General features: G+C 40.6%; 1 protein-coding gene across 8 annotated transcripts in view; it reads left to right on the top strand.

The window, feature by feature from the left end:
• The window catches only part of FGGY (FGGY carbohydrate kinase domain containing), a 389,879-nt gene that overhangs the window by 308,866 nt on the left and 59,731 nt on the right, over positions 1-21,282 (top strand). The window contains exon 15 of one of the 8 annotated variants that reach the window (XM_072974344.1): positions 9,862-9,945. The exons of the other annotated variants lie outside the window; for them this stretch is intronic. Within the exon in view, the coding sequence (XP_072830445.1) occupies positions 9,862-9,939 (78 nt within the window). The 3' untranslated portion in view covers positions 9,940-9,945. The remainder of the gene's footprint in view (positions 1-9,861; positions 9,946-21,282) is intronic. 8 annotated transcript variants of the gene reach the window in all.

Raw genomic sequence — 21,282 nt, 5'->3', positions numbered from 1 at the left:
TATTTCATTTAAATTTCCCCTTGACCCTTTTTCTTCTAGCAAGTGAATCAGGTAAAGTTCAAAAACTTAAATTTGTCATGTAAATTTCAGGTTTATATTTGCTGCTTTCATCTCCATCCATCACTTTCCAAATATCTTTGAGGCCTCTTTCAACAAGGGACACAAACAAAAATGTTAGTAAAACAGGAATTAAAAGAAAAAACAAGGAACAAAGATATAGGAAGAAGGAAACAACTTGGTGGCCGTGATTGAGCACGTAATTTGACTCTGAGCTTCCTGGCAGCCAAGACGAAAAAGAACACATGATAAAGTTGCATAATTCTTATTTCAAAAAGAGGAAACAGTAGTTTCTTGGGGAGACAGAGCTTTTCCTACCACTAAATTGCAAAAGACATTTCACACGTGGGTTTTATGGAGAGACTTTGAGTGACAAAATAATAGTATTAACAACAGGTTTGCAAAAAGGTAGAGTAATAGAGTAGATTGAGGCCAAGGGCACAGACTCTGGAGTCAGCCCTAGCTTGACTACGTACTAGCACTGTGACTTGCTCTCCACTCTATTTCTTTATCTGTAGTGACAATCAGTAGCACATTGTGAATTCTTTCTCTGCATCAGGAATGTACATTTAGTCCCACAACAGCTCTGTTATTCCCATTTTTATAGTTGAAGAATCTGAGGCACAAAGAAGTTAAATAACTTGGCTTATGTTGAAACAGCTAGTAAATGCCAGAACCAAAAAGTTTGGCATCCAAGTCATAACCGAGAGTTGAAGAAACATTTGTTCAGCTGAGCATCAAAGAGCTCAAGTGACTTGCCCAAGGTCTCAAGGTCAGAACTAGAAGCCAAGTTTTCCACCAGTAGCCCAGTAATGAGAGTTCTATTCATTGTGACCCTCTTATATACCAAGAACTATGCTAGGGGCTTTTCATACAATCTTCCTGGAACCTCTAACAACCTACACAGGCAACAGAGATCAGAAAGATTATAGGACTCAAGCGTCCACTGTAAGAAATGGCCCCATGTAAGAGTCAGATTCCAACATCTGTGTTCTGTGTGTCACATTTTGGGAAGTGAGGTACACTGCACGCTGTCCAAGCCTCTCTCAAATTGATGCTTATGAAGTATCTTCCAAAGACTTGAGCCCACTCATGAATGCTTGTGGATTTTAACTGGAGTTTTTTAAACAAAGATGGTAGAGTTGAGTGTTCAGCTTTTTCTGGGCTGTCTGGTATGCTCTCTGGTATCTCATGGAGATACGCATTTATTGTTGAAGTGCCAGTAACTTGTCGATGATGATTTTAATGTGTCAATTTATGAAGATGCTCTCATAACTAGGTATCTTTCCCTTCCTGGAATAAATCATAACTGCTAATGCAAAACAGTAGAGATGCTTACTAAGGCCCTGTATGGGTTACTTCATATTAAGGACAGGTTTTTTTTGGCCCCTCAGAATTCAGATGTTGAACCCCCAACCCCACCGTGTGATGGTATTTGGAGAGGTGACCTTTGGGAGATGATTTGGATGAGATGAGATCTGGAGGGTGGGACCTTTATGATGAGATTAGTGCCCTTACAAGAAACAAACACCAGAACTGGCTTTCTCTCTGCCATGTGAGGACTCAGCAAGAAGGTAGCCATCTGCAAACCAGGAAGAAAGCTCTCACCAGACCCTAAACAGGATCTGGGACTTCTAGCCTCCAGAACTGTGAGAAAATAAATTTCTGTTGTCTAAACACCCAATCCACCGTATTTTGTTATAGCAGCCCGAGCAGATTAAGACACCTCATTTAATCTTGACAATCTCCCCACCTGCAGGATAGGGGTTTTTATTCTTATGTTGTATATGAGGAAACCCAGGCTCAGAGAGGTTTTAAGAAATTTGCCCAAGGCTATAGTTAATAAGGGGCAGAAGCAGAATTCAAATCAAGGCCTCTGGATCTGTATCCTCTGCTGATCTTCATTCTTTTTTTTTTTTCCTTTACTCTATTTTCTTTCCTTTTTCTTTAAAAATATTTTGTGGCTTCTTAAATGTTCAAAAGTGAACTTTCTGAAAAGAAATGTCATTGATCGAAAATCAGGAGATAGTCTGCAGCCGAGTAGTGTGACAAGATCTGGCTGCTCTGTCCAATACTTCATACCATGACTTATGGCACCTCCACAGTATCTTAGTCAGAACTGAAGTATTAGCTCCTAGAAGATTCTGCTCACACCCTCTCCAAAGAGGAAACTGAGCTTTATCTCACACTGAAATCTTCACTATCTCATCTTTCCCCTCAATCTTCTGGAACAGAATCTAAGATTTGGTAGGTCTCATATTGGAATTGGTGACTTGAGTAGCAGCTGCGAGGTTCACAACATCTTAAAGACAAGCTCGTGTCTCCTATTCAACCCAAGAAAGTATGCGCCTCTCCTTTGGGAGATGCTGTAATCTAGTAAAGAAAGCCCCAGGTGAGAGGGACCTAGGTCTTAACCTGTCATCACATTCCTGAGGGAATCCACGTTGTCTTGACCTCTGTGCTTGGTTGTTGGATATCTTCAAACAATGGCCTCTTGAGGTCACTTGTCCTCTCCAGGTGCTTATTTCATTTGTTTGTTTTATTGTCCTTTTAAAAAATGTTTAAATAAGAATTGCCACTCATGTAGGACTGTTGAGATGAAGAGCATTTGAAAGCTTTAATGACCTCTGTGAAGCCCAGATACAGTGATCAGCATTGTTACAATGATTGTGTTTGGAACTGCTTTGAAAATGTAAATGCATGTAGACTTGGCTTCATTCATCCCTCTCTGAAGAAGAGATGCCAACCTGTGTGCCCCAGGCCTGGGGACCAGCTCAGAATGATGGCAAGTTGAGGTGAAACAGAACCTGGACTTCAATATAGTTTTTCCTTTGAATTTCAGAGATCCTAGCTTGATCTTTAGGATGCCTACCACTCCTTCCTTTAAGAAAGCTGAGCAAAGCTTACCAGCAACTCAGTGATTCCAGCAGGCCAGGTGTTTTGTCTTCTCATAGACCACACATCTGGTAGTTGGATAAAGGTTTTCACCTCTTATCGAGATGAGTAGAATTTGGTAGACTCAGCCAGAGCCATCTCTTCAGATGGAGGAAAGGTTAAGAAGACTCTAGAAGACCCAGGCTGCAGACCTAGGGAAGAGACCTACGTACCTGAGGAGACAGGGTTTCCCAATGTCCTAGGCCCATGAATGGATGACTTCAGCCAGGGGTAGAGCCCTGTACCTTCCTTTGGTGGGAAAAATGGATCAGAAGGACTTAGAGTGGTGGGCTTTCCTTATAGCTACTGTAAACTTCTGTATATTTCAATTGGAGGGAAATTTAATCAGCTGTGGGGAAAGGAGAGTGGATGGAATTTTCTGATGGGGTATTGATGGGAGAGATTGGTCAAGTTCAGGGTCCATTGCTATTCCAAGCTTTGAAGCCTGCCAGCAGTTCCTGGCTTCCACGTCTTGCTCTTGTATCCATTCATATTCTTATCCTCAGTCTTTCTATGCTGGTCTTCCCCTGCCGTCTCCTGCCTCCCTCTTCCTTTAGATGCCTAAAGTCTTCCTGCTATTCCCTTTTCAAATTAGGACCTCACAAAGGTACTGATGTAGCCAGCCCTCTGCACTAAAGAATAGAACGACTAATAATATCTCAAAGAATTGTCTGTTCTCCTTTCAGTAGTTTTCCAAACTGTGCTTCTGCTAGACAGTGTGGCAAGTATCATGTCACAGTTGTCTTTATATCTGCAGCTTAATAAAATGGAATCAAATCACAGAGATGCCACTTTCATGGTAAAAAAAAAAATTACCCACTGAATAACTGGGAGGGTATGCAAGGAAGGGAGTCATCCTCCCTCCTTATATTCACAAAAATGTGGAATCCATGTAGTTCTGGCATCTGTGACCTTTCTTTTGACCACTCCCCCATCCTTAGAAAGTCACCCATCCCTCCCTTGGCCATCAGTGCACTCCAAAGTGATCCTCTAATTCTGAATATCCTGGAAAGTAAAGAATTATAGTTAGAAATTGGACGTATCCCATAACAATTCTGTAGGCTCCCAGGCCCTGGAAAAGTAACAAATGGGGAAAAATAACTTTATGAGATATCATCATGCTTACATTTTCTAAGCACAGACAATAGAGAGGTTCTAATAAATGCAAAGGACACATAAAACAAGAAACCGGTTTCAAGATGCCGTAAGAGAAAACTCAGTCGAATAGCCAAGAGGCAGAAATACAAAATGGCTTTCCACTTTCTGCTTCCTTCAGCCCCTCTGCCAATGTCATTAGCTTCCTGTAATTTCTTATCTTAAAAGATAGTGTTTCTTCCCTGCGACTGTTTATATAAAACAAGCTTTAATTCTAGCGGTGCTATTTATCTTGACACCCACCTTCTCCTCCCCACCAAAAGAAGCAGTAGCGGAAGCATCCAAAGCAAAAGTCAGCAAAAGGAGATAGTGACAAGAGACCAAAATGAATTCAGCCATCATTTTAAGGGGCGTACTAGTGCAAAGAAAATAAGCCCCTTGAATCAACCGATTAATCAAAACCTTTTTTCCTCCCACGGTGTGAGGGTCGCCTCCTCAGTCAACCATCGACTCCATGCACTCCCACCATCAACTTTCTCTGCCACTCTCCCATAGACTCCTGTATCTTGCATACCAACAGGTGTAAGTGACCAGTTGAGAGCCGTGACTCCTCATCCTTTCTGTAACTTGTGCCCACAAGATAAACTATCCATGCTGACCACAGTGGTCTATCCTCAAAGTCAGTCCTTACAAACATCCTCATTGCTTGGCTGAAGCCTCTCCTTGGACTCTTTTTCACGAAGTTTACTTCATTTAGAGTCAGTTTATATTCATCACGTATTATGTGCTTCAAAGGCTGTGATTTTGTATGTGATAAAATATATCTCCACTCTGTTTTATTTTGTGAGAGTCAACTTTCTGTCCTTTTCAGTTCTGTTTGGCTTTCTGTCACCACATATACCAGTTTTATATTTTGCATAGTAAAGTGGATTATCATGATTTTACTTTCTGGAGGTTTGGATAGACTGCTCTAGAATGGATGTTCAGAAATATGAAACCATCCCATTTCTTGGCATGTTCAACCTAATTTACTTTTCTCCCCCTTTTTCTGGAATGCAGCTAATAATTCATGTTCATTGGAAAAAAATAAGAAAATTCAGTTAAGCTGAAGGAAAAATATGAAAACACTGATCTTACTACTACCCTAAAATAAGCACTATATAAGTTTCTGGTTTCTATCCTTTTAGTTATTTTGTGCATATTTTAAAAATATTTCATACCTTTTTAAAGTACAAAATGTATTCATACAGGGCATACTTTTTTGTAGCCTTTTTCCCCTTCCCAAAAATACATAGTAAACATCTTTATCATTTTTGTAGGCTGTATAATTTTCTGCCCCATGGATAATATACCATGACTTATTTCCCCAGTCCGCTAGTTTTGAATATTTAGGTTATCTCTGTTGTTTTAAAGAATGCTGCAACTAACTAACATCTCTGTAGCTAGAATTTTGCCCATAACCTAAATTATTTCCACAAAATAAATTATGGAGGTATAGTTGTTTGGTCAAAAAGTTTGCCCAACTTTTAGGGGTTTGATACATATTAGTACTTTATTTTCCCATCAATAGTGTTTGAAAATTCAGGGCTCACATTTCTCGTGTACAAGGAGTCTTTTGCTGTGAATTTGAGTTTCATTTAGCTTTCATTCCCAGGTCTCTTATAATCCTATTCATGTCACATATGGTCCTGATACTGTCAACTTTTTTTAGTAGCCTTTTGCCCTTTGGTCCTTAAGCGTGTGTTTCTGGAGATGGGAGATTCTGGTTTCTAATTAAATAGATTTAGGTTTCTGATTGGATTTTCTGAATGTCCTGTCCTACATGTCAGTGCCACATAGAAAATCAACAGAAAATCCTGGAATGGTAATTAATAGTTTAAAGAAGGATTAGATTAAGAATGTGATGCTGGCCCTCACAATTCATTACACTTACTGCCACACCTGGTTACCAGTACCTTCATTTCTTTTCCAGAATTGCTATCCCTACACACACACACACACACACACACACACACACACACACACACACACACCAAGGCAACAACAAATTCAGGTTCTGATTAATTATAAATCTCCTTGTTCCAATCCAATTTGCAGAATGGTACTACAGGGTGATCTGGTAACAGGGCCTGTTACTTTCTATCCTTTATCATTCATGGAATCCTTGTAGCAACCTATGGGTGTTAACAGTCCCCACTGCAGATGAGGACAGTGAATCATGGAGAGGTCATATAACCTTGCTTTATACAAAGTGCATGCTCTTTTTGTTCCATCAAACCATGCTCTTTATATTCCAGTAAATATACATCTGTTGCTTGGAAAAGGCATAGATTCCAATATGGCGACTCAGCTGCCCTTCTACGAGGTGGTATGGTTTATAGAAAATATCATCATCACCACACATTTGTCATCACTGCTTGGTTGAGTATGGGATATAGAAATAAAAAGAAGAAATGTACTCTCTTTGGTTTGGAAATTTTCTAATCCTTCTGCCTGGAGAAGATTCCATACCATGACCCCAGCAGTATTTTATTTATTTGCATTTAATCATAATCTGCCCATTTACTTTTTGTAGAGATAGATGTTAAAAAGCACTTTAATTAAGAGCTTTAATAAAAACACACTTTTTATAGTACTGTTATTAACACAGAGATTCAAGTTAATAAACATTTTTTTTCCCAAATATCTCCCTCCCCCTGCAGTTTTTACTCAGGAACTGAAGAATTGGGCTTTTATAAAAGCAAACAATAGCCAAACATCTATTGAGTCCTTTAGAAACTTCAGAAGTGTTACAGAATTATATTTCTAAAATAAAGTTTATGTAAGTCTTCAACTTCACTTTGTTCAAGACAGCAGTTTATTTATACTGATGCAAATCTGAAAAAAATACATAATATTATTTCATAGAAATGAATACCTATAAATAATTAATTCCTCATTCTAGTGACCATTTATGCCTTTATTTTTCCAGCAGAGACATTTTATAATAATGAAGACGTTAATAATGAAATGTCCTTGTTGGAATAAATTAGAAATGAATAGGTTGGGGTATTTTTTCCCCTTTACTCTAAGATTGCTCATGAATAGAAAATCCATGCTGTATAAATTTATATTCAACACAGTAAATTAAGCTATAGATCCAAATACAAGACAAGGGAAGACAAGACCTTTAGTTAAATCAGGAATTTTCTGTAATAGGGAAAATGTCCTGAAAAATGGCCTCCCCCCACACACACACGTACACACATACACATATATACATATATACTACATACTACTGGACAAAATTTGATTCAAAGTCATGGAATGTATAGAGGGTCTTACTGAAGTCTTTGAAAGACTTTTAATTCCAGCCTTGAGGCAAATGATTAAGAAGTATGCAGAAGAAAAATATAATGATTACAGTTGCTTATTGGAGGTGTTTGAGACTGCCATGAACCATAAAGTACCATGGGTTTAGAAACTTGGGTGGCACGTTTCTAAAATCATATGCGTATCAAAGAAATTTGAACATTTGAAAATTTAGTACCATGTTAAAAGTTATGTATAAGGAAATCTCCTATTCTGATAACATCATAATTTTACAAATGAAGAAACAGGGTAGGAGAGCTTAAGTGACTTACCAAAGCCAATGGCTAGAAAGGAACTGAACCAAAATCCAAGGCCTAACCTAGTATTTCAAAGCTGGGGATTGTTCAGCTGGTTCACACATGGAAATAGACTGTTCCCCAGAAGTGTGATTGACATTATTTAAGAAAACTAATACCAGTAATTCAACTAGAAGTTGAATGTACATTAAAATGTCGCTGTGTTAGTCAAGGCTCCCACAGAAGACATCTTCAAATTAGAGAGTTTAGTAGAGGGACTATTTCAAGATAGGAAACTGAGGCTTAAAAAGTTTAAGTCACAAACCCATGGTCTAATAGCTAACAAGTGGCAGAGCTGGTGATCAAATCTAGAGCTAACTCCAAAGTCCATGCTCTCCTTAGGGGGGAGGGTATAGCTTAGTGGCAGAGCACATGCTTAGCATGCATGAGGTCCTGGGTTCAATCCCCAGTACTGCCATTAAAAAAAATAATAATTAAAATAAATAAATAAACTTAATTACCTCCCCCGCAAAATAAAAGTTTTAAAGAAGTTTTAAATTGTGAAAAACAAAACTAAACTAAAAACAAAGTTTATGCTTTTCTTACAGACTTCCCCAGGGCCATGCTTAAAATTGTCTTGACATTCATATCCAGCAAACAATGCAGGGTTATAGGGGGATCGCCTTGTTTGGAGATCCACACTGTATTCTCTGGTGTTGGTAACAACAACCAAGTCATGGTTTCTGGGAATAGACACACCCCAACTCCCAAAAATCAGACAGCACCATTTATGGGACCCATGTTACTCCACTTTATAAGGTCTTTCTTTCCCAGCCCAGCCAGCCAACAGAAGGTGAAGTCAGTTTGTTTCTAAGTGGTTCTTGTCTGTTTCTATCTCGTTTTAAATCTGGGAGGTCTGGAAGAAGATGGGGAGAAAGACTTCATGAGAGGGACACATTTCCTTAGAAATGTTATTAATTGGCTGCACAAAACAAAAGAAGGAAATAAAATATCTGCTCCTTACTAAGTAAAGGCATCTTCTTCCCTTATCTCATTAAAAATTAAAAGCACTCTTGGTTTAAGTAGGCCAAATTAGTAATTAAGTGCTATATAATCAACTTGTGTAAACATAATATTGAAGGGGAGGCCAAATTAATCACTCTGCTGGCTTGTTTTTGCCCCCATTAATGCACCTTTTACTCGGGTCCTTCCTGTGATGTCAGGATGCATTTTCTGCTCTCCTCCGCTGTTGAAGATAGGGTGGGCTGGATAGTGGGCTAACAGATGACAGTGGGCTAGATCTGGGACAGGCATGTGTCTGGGCCCTAACTCAAATAGGTGATGAGGCTCCCTGTTTAATTTTTTTGAGCCAAGGGTCATCAACAGGAAGCTGCCATGGAACAGGGACAGTCCTATCAGATAGTAGCAGGACAAAGAAGAATTAAACACGTCTTGGGGTCCATGGAGGTCCAGTCCAGTGGGGAGGAAGTAGGGATAGACAGATATGGTTATAAAAAAGTCAACACTAAGTGTAAAGGCAAAGATCAAGGGGCCTTGGCTTGGACTCATATCATGGCTCTGCCACTTACCTTGGGTGAGTTACTTAATTTCTCCGTGCCTCAGAGCCCTCATCTGTAAAAGACCAAAGTAGAGGTGGGAAGGGTATATAGCTTAGTGGTAGAGCACATGCTTAGCATGCACAAGGTCCTATGTTCAATCCCCAGTATCTCCATTAAAAAGCAAACAATCAAACAAATACATAAACCTAATAACCCCCCCAAAAAACAACAAAAAAACCCCCAAACATCAAAGTACTATCTGCATCATAGATGTATTTTCTCCCAACTCATATTGTAAAGAGTAGACATGTTAGCATGGGTAAAGTAGAACAGTGTTTATTTCATGCTGGCTATTTGTTTCAATACAATTGCTATACGATGGGATAATGGAGCACCAAGGAAGCAGTGTCTTACATTGTCTTGAGGGCTGAGAATGTCCTTCTGAGACAGCAACATTTGAACAGGGCCATAGAGGATTAGCTAGTGATAGAGCTGGAACTCTGAATGGGGCGGGGGCCGGGGGGGGAGCTGGGACCCCGGGTCTGCACTTAATCTTTGCAGGGGAGTACCTTCTCTGAAAGCAGGAGGAGCACGTACCTCAATCCTGAACAAATCTCTCTCCATTTCAGCTCAACTCAATGAATATTAGTAATAACTGCTGGAGCTCCATCATGTTATGGCCACTGCCTGCCGAGTATAGGGGGTGAAAGAGGGTAAGTGAGCTGAATCTATTGTGGGCAGGATGAGAGGAGGTCAAATGGGGCAGAAATAGGCCCTCAAAATCACCTTGTTTCATTCAAGGTGATGGCATCTCCTTGGCTTGCTGGCTATGTGAACGAATCTGGCCAGGCGAGGTATTTAATTTCTCAGAGCCTCAGTGGCATATTCATGGACCCCACTGAGTCACTGCAGATATTCCATGAAGGAAAACACATTTGCACACATTATTATTTCCTGTATTAATTTCATCCTTACCAGAAAACCAATGAAGTAGGTGGTATCACTGTTCCATTTTGAAGTCAAGGCATCAACATACAGATAAGCGGGCCTAAGTTCATGTGGATGGCTAGTAGGGGGAGGAGGGTTTTAATTTAGCTAACTTGACTCTAGGCCCACCCTCTGTACATCCCCTGAACCCAGTGCTTCAGAGGATACCTAGAGCTAGATTTACATATGATGTGCTAGAAATAGAGCAGATGTCACTTAATTATGTCCTGGTCCCTCACTCCATTCCACTGCTTGTGGGAATGACAGGGTTGAGCCTACAGCCATGGTAACCCTTTAACTGGCGGGGCAGGTGGGGACAGGCCAGAGTAACTCACCAGGAATGATCCGTCCTTGGATGCAGTGAGAATGCATCTCCTTGCACTGATCTTAGCACTTCTGCTTTGGGAAGAAAACAGTTTATTTGTTTATCATTTACACTCCCCTTCCACAAAGGATTTGAGGAAGCTTATAATAAACAACTAAGCACGATAAAACTAAGCAAAATAAAACTCACAGGTCAGAAACTATGTAGAAAGAGGAGACTATACCAACCACTTAGACTAGGGGGTCCTCAAATATATATGCCTTCAGGTGTCAGGTAGTCCATATAAACATGGGAAAATACCAGCAAAGGACAAGATGATTTCATTCTGTACTGGGCTGGAGAATGTTTACTCTGCCTAAGGACATTGAAATTTAAATTGTTTTAACCCTGCATTGGTGAGTGCCAGACCCAGCAGATTTATGGGACAGATTTGGCCTATGGGTCCCTAACCCATAAATAAGGGGATTACTTTGAGCTTCCAGGCAGCCAACACAAAACTGGGAAATATGTCAAGTCATATAGTGTTTGCAGAGTTAAGGAAGTATATCAGTTCTCCAAAAGAGACCAGCTATTCCCTGGTTTCTAAAATTGCCATTCCATTAAAAACACACCTAGGAATCCTTCCATGGAACTTTACAGAAGCAGCAGAAGGATTCATCATATACTGCCTTACTAAGGGTCCAGAGCAGAGCACTGAAACTTGACTCCAGGTTAAGGATTGCCCCAGCCTATAACTTTCTGGAGCTGTCACTTGCCCCAGGGGTTGAGCTGAGGATACCCAGCATGATAGCTGGATGGCATGTTCCTTACCACTCTTCCCTGACTGTTCCTTCCCTCAGCCAGCTTCACAAACAAAACTGTGTCAGTGACCTAGGAGTGTCTTAGAGGACCTCAGTACTAAAGCTTTTTTACCAGCCTGGCATCAGGGAAGTGGTAAAATGAAGCACCCATCAGTCGAGAAGGGCAACAGATGTTGAAGCAGATCAGATGTCAGTAAACAGCAAGCCTACAGAGGCCACTGAACTTGGCATCCTCTTGGCAAAAATACACTGTTGCCTTCAAGAGGGAACGCCATGGACTTCATAAACTGCATTAAGTGATGTATTTATTTTCTTAATCTCTACTTTTTTTTAAGGGCAAATGTAATGTTCACAGAGTGTTCTAGGCTTTCAGCCCTAGAAATGTAGGTCTTCAAAATATCCTCCCAGTAATTATGAGAAGTTTCATGTTCAGCTTATCTAGGACTCTCCCTTTTACTGTTAGCAGTATGATTCATATTGTAAGTAATAAATAGGACCATGGTTAAGAGCATGGACTCAGATGTCACATAAATCTGGGTTCCAGTCCTGAGTTCAAATGCTATAGCTGTCCATTAGGTCAATCCCTTTACCAATCTAAGCTGGTTTTCTCTCTATAAAAATAAGACTATTAAGAATGCATACCTCATAAGATTGTTGTGGGGGGTTAAATGAGATAATATGTATGAAGTATTTATTTAGCAGTTACTGGTATGAGTAAACTTTCAGTGAGGATTATACAAAATAAGAGTAATATTTATGAAGATTCCTACCATTATTACCTGACCATAACTCACATGTTATACTGGTTTTGTGTATATTATTGAAAGGTGGCTGGGCCCCTTATTTGCCTGTTTGCTCTCGGATAACGTATTCACCCCTGCTCTGCTGTGTATTATATATCCCAGGATCCCTTGCAACTGGCCTTTGGGTAGGTTTGGCCAATGAGAGATACTGGTGGAAGATTGACATGCAGGTGGTGGGGAGAAGTCAGGCCATTCCTCTCTTTCACTAGAGCAGCAGCTGCATCTCCTGTGTGAGTCTAGCTCCCAGCCTTTCCCTTCAGGTCCCAGTTCTGACCACTTAGCCCTTCTTCGGTTTCAGTTCCAGCCTGGTATCACCAGCCCCTGGCTCTGGTCACTCCACTGCCTGTCGTCTCTTGATCCCTAAGAGGAGTAGCCACTTTTTGCTGTCACTGATCTCTGAGTTCCTCAACATCACCTGTTTGGCTTCTTAATTTATTCTGTCAGCTATGAAACCAATTTCTTGTACTAAATTCTTTTGGTTGAACGACCTAGACTGGTTTCGCTCCTCCTGACTGGACTCTGACTGTTACAGCTGCGTTTAGATATTAAAAGTGAAGTCAGTCCTTATGGTGAATCCACTTCCCCTTCTCTCTCCCTGCTGGAATGAGCCAGGCCACCTGGAGAAAGGATTGATTATTATCACCAAGAGCAGTTCACTTTGACTAAGGGACACCAAAAAGACAAAAAAAAATTGACCTAAGTGCCTTTAATGAATACCCAACTCTGAATAACCTAACTCTGAGTTGGGCATTGAGGCCAGTGGCCACATGCTTACCACCTCTCTGAGGAGACACGATGTATTACAAGTCAGAGCCAGGCACAGTTCAAGGTAGTGTCTAGTCAAAGGGAATAGAAGCTCCTCTTTCTTCAACCAGAGCTCTGAACCATTCTAAGTGAGTCACTGTATTATGTATGTGATTATTTTCATCACTCAAATGAGGAAATAGAGGCTCAGAGAGGGCAAGTGATTTGCCCAAATTCACACAGCTATAAAGTAATGGCTTTAGGACTTTAAGTCTTTATGTCTCAGAGCTTATGTTTATTAAGACATATCTTTCCCTCAAGGTTTTCTAAGCTTTCTTCCTGTTTCAAAGCAAATTATAAGAAAGCTACATGCATAACTCATATTACTCTGGTCTTCTGGTAGAAATTTCCTTGCAGAAACAATATTTAACCTTTCTCACCTAATTCTCACAGTAGGTTTACATGCAAAGTTGATTTTTTTCATTTTTACAAATGAGGACACAGACTCAGAAAATTAAAAGCACTTACCCAAGGTCACACCGGGTGTTAGTATTTAAGCTGGAATTTGAATACAGTTTTTTTTCTATCCCCAAGCCTGCACTATTTCTACTGGTGGCATCACAGTATTGGATTGTGTGACAGAAGGCCAAATGTTTACAATTTTTAAACAGAAAAAGAAGAAAGGCAAGGCTGAGTTCCCCACCTCCAAGGAGCTGACAGTCAGGCTAGAAAAATAAAAGTGAAGCAACCTGAAACCAGAGAATGCCATTCTCTGATTGCAGTAGATTATATATCTACTCCCTGGTAACAGCTACAAACAGGAAAGAGAAGAGTAGTTTTGTATAAGAAGTAGGGCTTGAAGTGGAAATGTTACCTTAGATGAGCAGAGAAGCAGTGGGAAGTGGGCTTTTCTGGCAGAGGTGCTAGTGAAAGCAAAAGAATAACACAGAAAAGACATCAACTCAGCGCCTAGGAAGGATCCCAGTTCGGGAGGAGCAAACGAGAAAGCTCAATATGTAAGGACCACAGATGACTGGGAGTGGGGGTTGTCAGCTATAAACAGATCTTTAGGGGTTTGATTAGGAGTCTTGGGAGCATCATTTGCCCAATATTCCCTCATTCTATCATTAAAAAAAAAAGTTGTAGGCTAATAGTCTCACTTTTTAGAAATCAGCAACATTAAGTGCTTCTTAGATAATATTACTGCTTTCTGCTTGAGAAAAAAGCCCGTAAATTAATTCAGTCTGGGAGTAACAACAAAGGTTTGTTAGTTATCTCCAACAATTTTGAGGACTCCTTGAACTAGAAGGGGAATGCTCTTTAGATGCCCCTAGAAAGTTATCTTGTTTCACAAGAGTACATTTGTGTATAGAGTGTTAGATCATGTTTGGGAATTTTAGGATGGAGAAGGCACTTTCTGAGACAATGCCACTGAGGTACAGGAAGCAAGCAACCCACTCACACCCTCTCAAAATCTACCCCTTCTCCCTCCCCACCTCCCTGCCTCTCAGCTGACATGTTAGCCTGGAGGAACCTGTATGTTGGATGGAGTCGATCAGACTGAAATTCCTACCAAGTTGGCAGTGTCAGTTTCACCTGTCAGCATCTCTGATGAAGAGGGATCCTGACAGACCAGACTGGTTTAGATAATTGGATTACAGCAGTTTTCTTCATCCGAGCAAGACGACTAACCACTGCAGAGAGAAATTTACAGACAGTCCTAAAGTAGAGATTTGAGCTAGTGCTTAGACTCCTAGGAAGTAGCAGGCTTTGAGATGCTGGGACCCCTCTCTTCAAAGGGCTCCTAAAAAGGATGGCAGAGGGTATTCATGTCATTTCATCAGTCACTGTGTATATGATTTTGTGGATTAACTCACTTAATCCTCACAACAGTTCCATAAGGTCCTGATATTCGTTGTGCTTTGCAGATAAGGAAGCCTTTGCATATAAGGAGGCCAAATCACAAAGAGGTTAAATACCTTCCTAAGGTCACATCGCTAGTAAGATGTGCTCAGGTCGGATGCTCTGACCATGTCGTCTGCTCACTGGGATAATACTGGAACCCATCTATAAAGTTGCTTGGGGGCACTCCTCAGGGTAAACTCCACCTCTACACTTGCCTCCCCACCTGTGTTTCCTCTAAGGCTGCCCTTAGATGTTTCAGTGTCCACTTACTTAACTTGGGTGTGAGCTTCCAGGGAAGGATCCAAGCCTTCCTCAACCTTACCCAGTAGCAGGTGCTGCATCCACGTGTGTTGTACTGAAGTGGAGGTGAAATTGGCAGAGACTTGTGGTCTCCCTGCAGCTGCCTGAGATGGTTGGTTACACAGGGAGCCAGCCACTGAAAACAACGGGGCCATTGTGGATGGATGTGGGTTGAAAGCCCTTAGCAGTTAAAATCTGACCCAAGACCACCTCATTCTTAGCTCTGTCTCTGAAAACAGTTTTCCCTGTTCCCACTAATACTCACTCCACACTGTTCCTTGTGATTCTCAGTTACTCTGTGTTTTCAAAGATAAGCTCCTCCATCCTCAGTGTCAATTCAATTACTAAACAACTCAATATATATGAACTGGGAGAAGAGGTCAACATCTTTGGGCTTCAGATTCCTCATCTTTACACTGGAAGAATCAGGTTCTGGGTTTCAAAAAATTTAAAGAAGTGGAGCATTTGGGAGGCTGGTGATTGAAACAGAAGGTGTGCTGTGTCTCCTGTTTGCTGCGTCCCTCCCTCCAGTGTGGCAGCCTTGGTGGGTCTCAACTGAACACGAGACGTACTGGACTCAACTGTTCCAAAGGCAATAACCCAAAATATATTAAAGTAATTAACATGAATACTTAATAATGTAATACCAAAATAACTTCAAGATAGAAGATCCAAGCCCTTGAGAGAGGTCGGTTCGAGGACTCCCGGCGGGACCCCATGCCTGCTTGACTGTTGGATCCTGGGTGCTCCCAGGGGAGGGTGTCAGCTTGGCTTGATCATGTACAGTGGGTCAGGGAAGCTGTAAAGCCTCTGGGCCCCATCCTCCTGGACTGGAAACAGACTGCGTGCCGTGGCACTGGTGAATTAGAAATTCTATCCAGCGACTCTTAGAGATTGATTTTCCGTCTGGGGATCTGACCTCTTGCTTCACCAGCAGAGGAGGAGATCAGACTGTTCTGGGAGGAGTCAGCAAGCTAGTCCTCTGAAAGCCCTTTTCTTGTTTTTCCTTTTTCTGTCTTTCTTTTATGACTGTATGTTTCAAAGGGTATTTCTGATTACTTTGGGGGCTTAACACCACCAGTTTGAATCCCTCTTGGCATTTAGAGCTTTGGATATCCATACCACCCCACGCATTGGTGCTTTGTGCTAGAAGATTACTGAAGATTTAATTCCATTTATGTCATTGGATTTATTTTTATTTTTAAACTTTTGGAGTCAGGGATGAATGCCCTGTTTCCTTTATTTTATGTCTGTTTTCACAGATCCCTTATGTGAATGCCTCAAGGGTAAGAGTCTTGTTTTAGCAAGATTTCCTTATATTCCTTATTTCCGTATCTCCAGTGCCTAACACAGAGATTGACCACTGACACAGAGTAGCTGCTTGGTACACATTTGTCCATCACTCAACAAATATCCCCCTCGGTACAGTGATGTGTGAAATAACTGTCATATCAGTCTTCATCACATTTTACAGTTGAGTGTAAGAGGCAATTAAAAAAAAATAAATACAAACAAATGTATGCTCTATCATGGGTTAAGGGCTGTTAAAAAAAAAACAAAACAAAGAACCATTTCAGTGTAAGGACAAATTAGAATGATGGATGGATGAATGGAAGTGAAACAGCCTCAACTGCCAACGCCACTTCTCTGTCTTATCTCTTTGTAAGTCATTATCATTGCTCTTATTTTCATGATCACAACTGCTGTCATTTCCTGAGTATCCACCACATTCCAAGCTCTGTGCCCCATCTTCATATTTAGTACATCAAGTTCTCAAAATATCTTTGCCATTTAGGCTTTCTTATCTCTTATTCCAGATGAAAAAGTAAGGCCTGGGAAGATTATTAACTTGTTCATGATTAGAGAGCTACTAAATGTCAGAGATGAATCCGAGTTGGTCTGACAGACCCTCTGCATTGAGCAAAAAGGAAAAAAATTCCAAAGGTTATCGCCAGGGATCCAACAGGGGTCCCTGTTTGAGAAACACTACATCCAATCTTGTTGCAAAAGATCAGTTCTGTTAGATAAGAGAAGAAAGAAAAAAGAAAAATCTTCACTGGAGAGTGAGAGGGAAAAGGAGAAAGATGGTATTCTTCAAATTGGACATCTTATCAGCCTAGCAATAATAAACCATCACCATGGGAACAGGAACTCTAATTAATAACAGATGTTGAGTCACTTTAAAAACCACACCAGCTGAATGCCAAGCTAGTCCTGTAACCCCCCTCTCCCCTGCCGCAGCTGGGCTAAGCATGCTATGATCTTGTTGGTGAGACCCGTCTTGCATGGGTGGATCAAATTCTGAACTTGGCATCAGAAGATTTACATCCGAGCCCCAAATCTACCCTTCCTGAGCTCTTTTGCCTTGAACCATAAGCTCATCAATAGTGGGAGGTGGCTATCATTAATTTTGTCATAATTATTATTATTAGTAGTAGTGGTAGCTTTCTGAGATTCAATTTCAAGATCTACAAAATGATAAGTCATGTCATTTCAGCAGTTACTACAGGACGTGCCCATAGAGCCATGTGTGGCACAGACAGTGTGCCATGATGTTTAACCATGCTGGTGCTGATGCTGGAGAGGAAGGGGAAGGGGAGGAGGGAGAAGAGAATTGCAACCGTGTACACGTGTAGAGCTGGAGAAGCTCTGAGGTGTGATACAAACGAGGGCGTTTTACTCATTGTCAAAATATTTTTGGTCAGTTCGTGGGCTGGTCAGCTCTTTCTTATGTCCAGTTTTCTCAAAGATTCTATTGTCTATGTTGCCTTTTTGTCCAGCCTAGGATGCCTGTCTCTCCTGATTCTGGCTATGCAGTCTAACAGGGGGGAGGACACACAGGACAAAGAATTGATAGAAACCAGAAGAAAAATTCACTCAGAGCTCAAGTTCTCTCCAAGCCAGGATTTCCCCAGGAGTGTTCTTTGGGATATTCCTGGAAAGAATTCGTGTGGGAAATGCTACATTCAAGTTAACTAGGTATCTTTATAGCAAACCTTCTCATAAGACTTTAATATATAAACATGCATTGTGAATTTCCCAGGTTGGAGAGGCATATAGAATATAGACTTTCCTAAATTTACTTGATCAAAGAATTAGTTTTTCATGGAGCATCTTACTTTGCTAAAGGACCAAACACTGGGAAATGCTGCTCTAAGCCCATGGTCAAGACCATGAAGTGTACAAGGAATACCACATAACAGATTTGAAAACTCCCACCAATCTTCCTGTCCATTCATGTGTCCATGTAGCAAATTGAAATAGCACTAATGCTGTATTCGGCAGTGACTACATGCCAGATGGTGGAGAAGCAACAAGAAGATCCATCCATTTCCCACCCTTACCCTCTCAGAGCTCTTCTGGACCTACTTGGGTAAGAGAGAAATTGCCTGGCAATTTCAATGCAGAGTGACAAGTGAGCAGATGGCAAGCATGAGGTGCCATGGACCAGGGGTGGGTTCTTCTTATCCAACTCATGGGTCAAGAAAAGTTTCCCAGGTGAAGTAACTTCTAACCTGCGATCCAAAGGAACAATTAGAGCTGTTAACACATTGTCAGTGCACTTTCCAACACAGTGTCCCATTGCATCCCCATAGGAACCCTCCGGGTCAGAGGACGTGAGAGTGGTAACAAGAGTCTCAACTGCCCCTTAATGAGCTCCGACCACAGGTCAGGGGCTTTTCTAGGCAGTTTATATGCTTATTGCATTTAACCCTTACAGCAATGAATGGGAGCCTCAGTTTACAGAAGAAAAATTGAGGCAACCTAAATGTCCATCAATAGATGGCTGTATAAAGAAGTTGGAATACTACTCAGCCATAAAAAAGAATAAAATAATGTCATCTGCAGCAACATGGATGGACCTGGAGATCATCATACTAAGTGAAGTGAGCCAGAAAGAGAAAGAAAAATACTGTATGATATCACTTATGTGTGGAATCTTTAAAAAAAAGACACAAATGAACTTATTTACAAAACAAAAACAGACTCACAGACATAGAAAACAAACTTATGGTTATCAGAGGAAAAAGGGGATGGGGAGGGATAAATTGGGAGTTCAGGGTTTGCAGATACTAATTACTGTATATAAAACAGATTAAAAACAAGTTCTTATTGTATAGTACAGGGAATTATATTCAGTACCTTGTAATAGCCTATAATGAAAAGGAATATATATATGTATAGCTGTCCCTGTGCTGTACACCAGAAATTAACACAACATTGTAAACTGACTATACTTCAATTTAAAAAATTAAAAATAAATTTAAAAATTAAAAAAAAAAACAAAGAAATTAAGATTCAGGTTAAGATTGCACAAAGCTGCATATGTGATTCATACAGAACCAGGACTTGAACCCAGATCTCCACAGTTCCAAAGCCATCTACCCTTACACCATCATCCACCTGTGCTGAGCCTGGCCCATGGCTAGTCCATGACAGAGTTTCCACCGGAATGAGAACTATAGAAAAGTAAGCAGAGCATCATCAGTTTTCTACTTAAATGATTTATGTTATCCTGAGACATACCTGGGTCCCAATTGTTTGGTGTAGAAAGTCCTATGCTTTTTTTTTTAATATTACCATATATGAGAATATTTTCTAATTTACTTGGCAAATTAAAAACTTGCTAACTGTATGTTATTCTCAAAAGTAATTTTGGAAGTGTTAGTGTCCAAGGAATTTAAAAATCTTGGAAATACTCCATTGGCTACTTTATAGAACATGCTCATTCTAAGGGCGAGAGGAATTGGCAGCAGCACATTGCTTTGGGTTGGTTGGTTCAAACTTGGATGAGTTACTAACCTCCTTGGACCCAAAGTGTCCAGCAGCCATCAATGGAGACAAAGTAGGATAACGGGGCATCTCCCCAATGGGCACTGGTGGAACTCAGGATAGTCTTGGCTGACATGTGGATGCTCTTTTTCTAAGTTATATATTTATTTTAACGCATATTAGAAAAAAAGATAATCCACACCATACCTATGTTTCCAGAAGCAATTTTGCTTAGAAGAAGGCAATTTGAAAAAAGAGAAAAAAGTTTATTCAAAACTGAGAAAAAACGTTACATGTATAATTATTACAGGTGGCACTTGGATATGGAAACAATCATGAAGATTTTATGTGAGTTACTAAAGTTTGTGAAGTAATAAGATTATGGGTGTGAAAGTGTCTTTTGCATAGAAGACCCCAGTAAATGATTCCTTCTTTTCTGATCCACCTGGCTAGCAAGTGGCAGAGCCCAGGACTCAACCTCGTAGCCTCAGACTCCCAGTCCAGTGCTCCTTCCACGGCACCTTTAACTGCCTACCTCCCCCAGCATCCTTCCTCTCTCCTCTCAGCCCTCAGGAAAAACTGCAGTGAGTGGGTTTTTCAGAAGTGGCTCCTAGCTTTGCAAAAATGTTCTGGTGAATGTCAGTAAGAAATAAAGTATACCTAACAGCGTAGACAGGGTTAACGTTTGAAAAAAAACAGGAACCGGAATCTGAGAATTGAAAGGGCCCTCAGGAATCATCCCACCTAATCCTGCCTTTTACGGATGAGGAAGTGGGGACCCAGAGAGGGGAAGTACTTTGTTTGGAGCTCTTAGCTGATCAAACCAGGATGAGAAATCATATAACATGCAGATATAAAATGTTACATTAAAAAAAAAAAGAACTGCTTCCTGCCTTCCAGAAAAGTAGCAGGAATGCACCACAAAAGAACTTTTACTTCCACAAATCTAAAAATTTGGGAGGTCATGTTTCCTACTGTGCCAAGCAAGAGAACCTTGTAAATAATCACTGGAGAAGGCATTCCTGGGTGTATTATTTTGTTTGTTTGTTTTAATTGTAAAACACACAGGACATAAAACTTACCATTTTTGCGTGTACAGTTCAGTGGTGTTAAGTATTATTCACGTTATTGTGCAACCAATATCCAGAATTCTTTTCATCTTGCAAAAGTGAAACTCTGTACCTATTAAACAGTTACCCACCCCGTTCCCTCCAGGCTCTGGCAACCACGATTCTACTTTCTGTTTCTGTGAATTTGACTCTTCTAGGTACCTGGAATAAGTGGAGTCATAGTATTTATCTTTTTTGTGACTGGCTTTTGTCACTTAGCATAATGTCCTCAAGGGTCATCCTTGTGATAGCTCGTGTCAGAATTTTCTTCCTTCCCATTTATTTTCTTGATGCAACACACCCT

The sequence above is a fragment of the Vicugna pacos genome, chromosome 13 (assembly GCF_048564905.1).
Source record: "Vicugna pacos chromosome 13, VicPac4, whole genome shotgun sequence".
Classification (NCBI taxonomy): domain Eukaryota; kingdom Metazoa; phylum Chordata; class Mammalia; order Artiodactyla; family Camelidae; genus Vicugna; species Vicugna pacos.
This window is presented reverse-complemented; position numbering and strand designations above follow the sequence as displayed.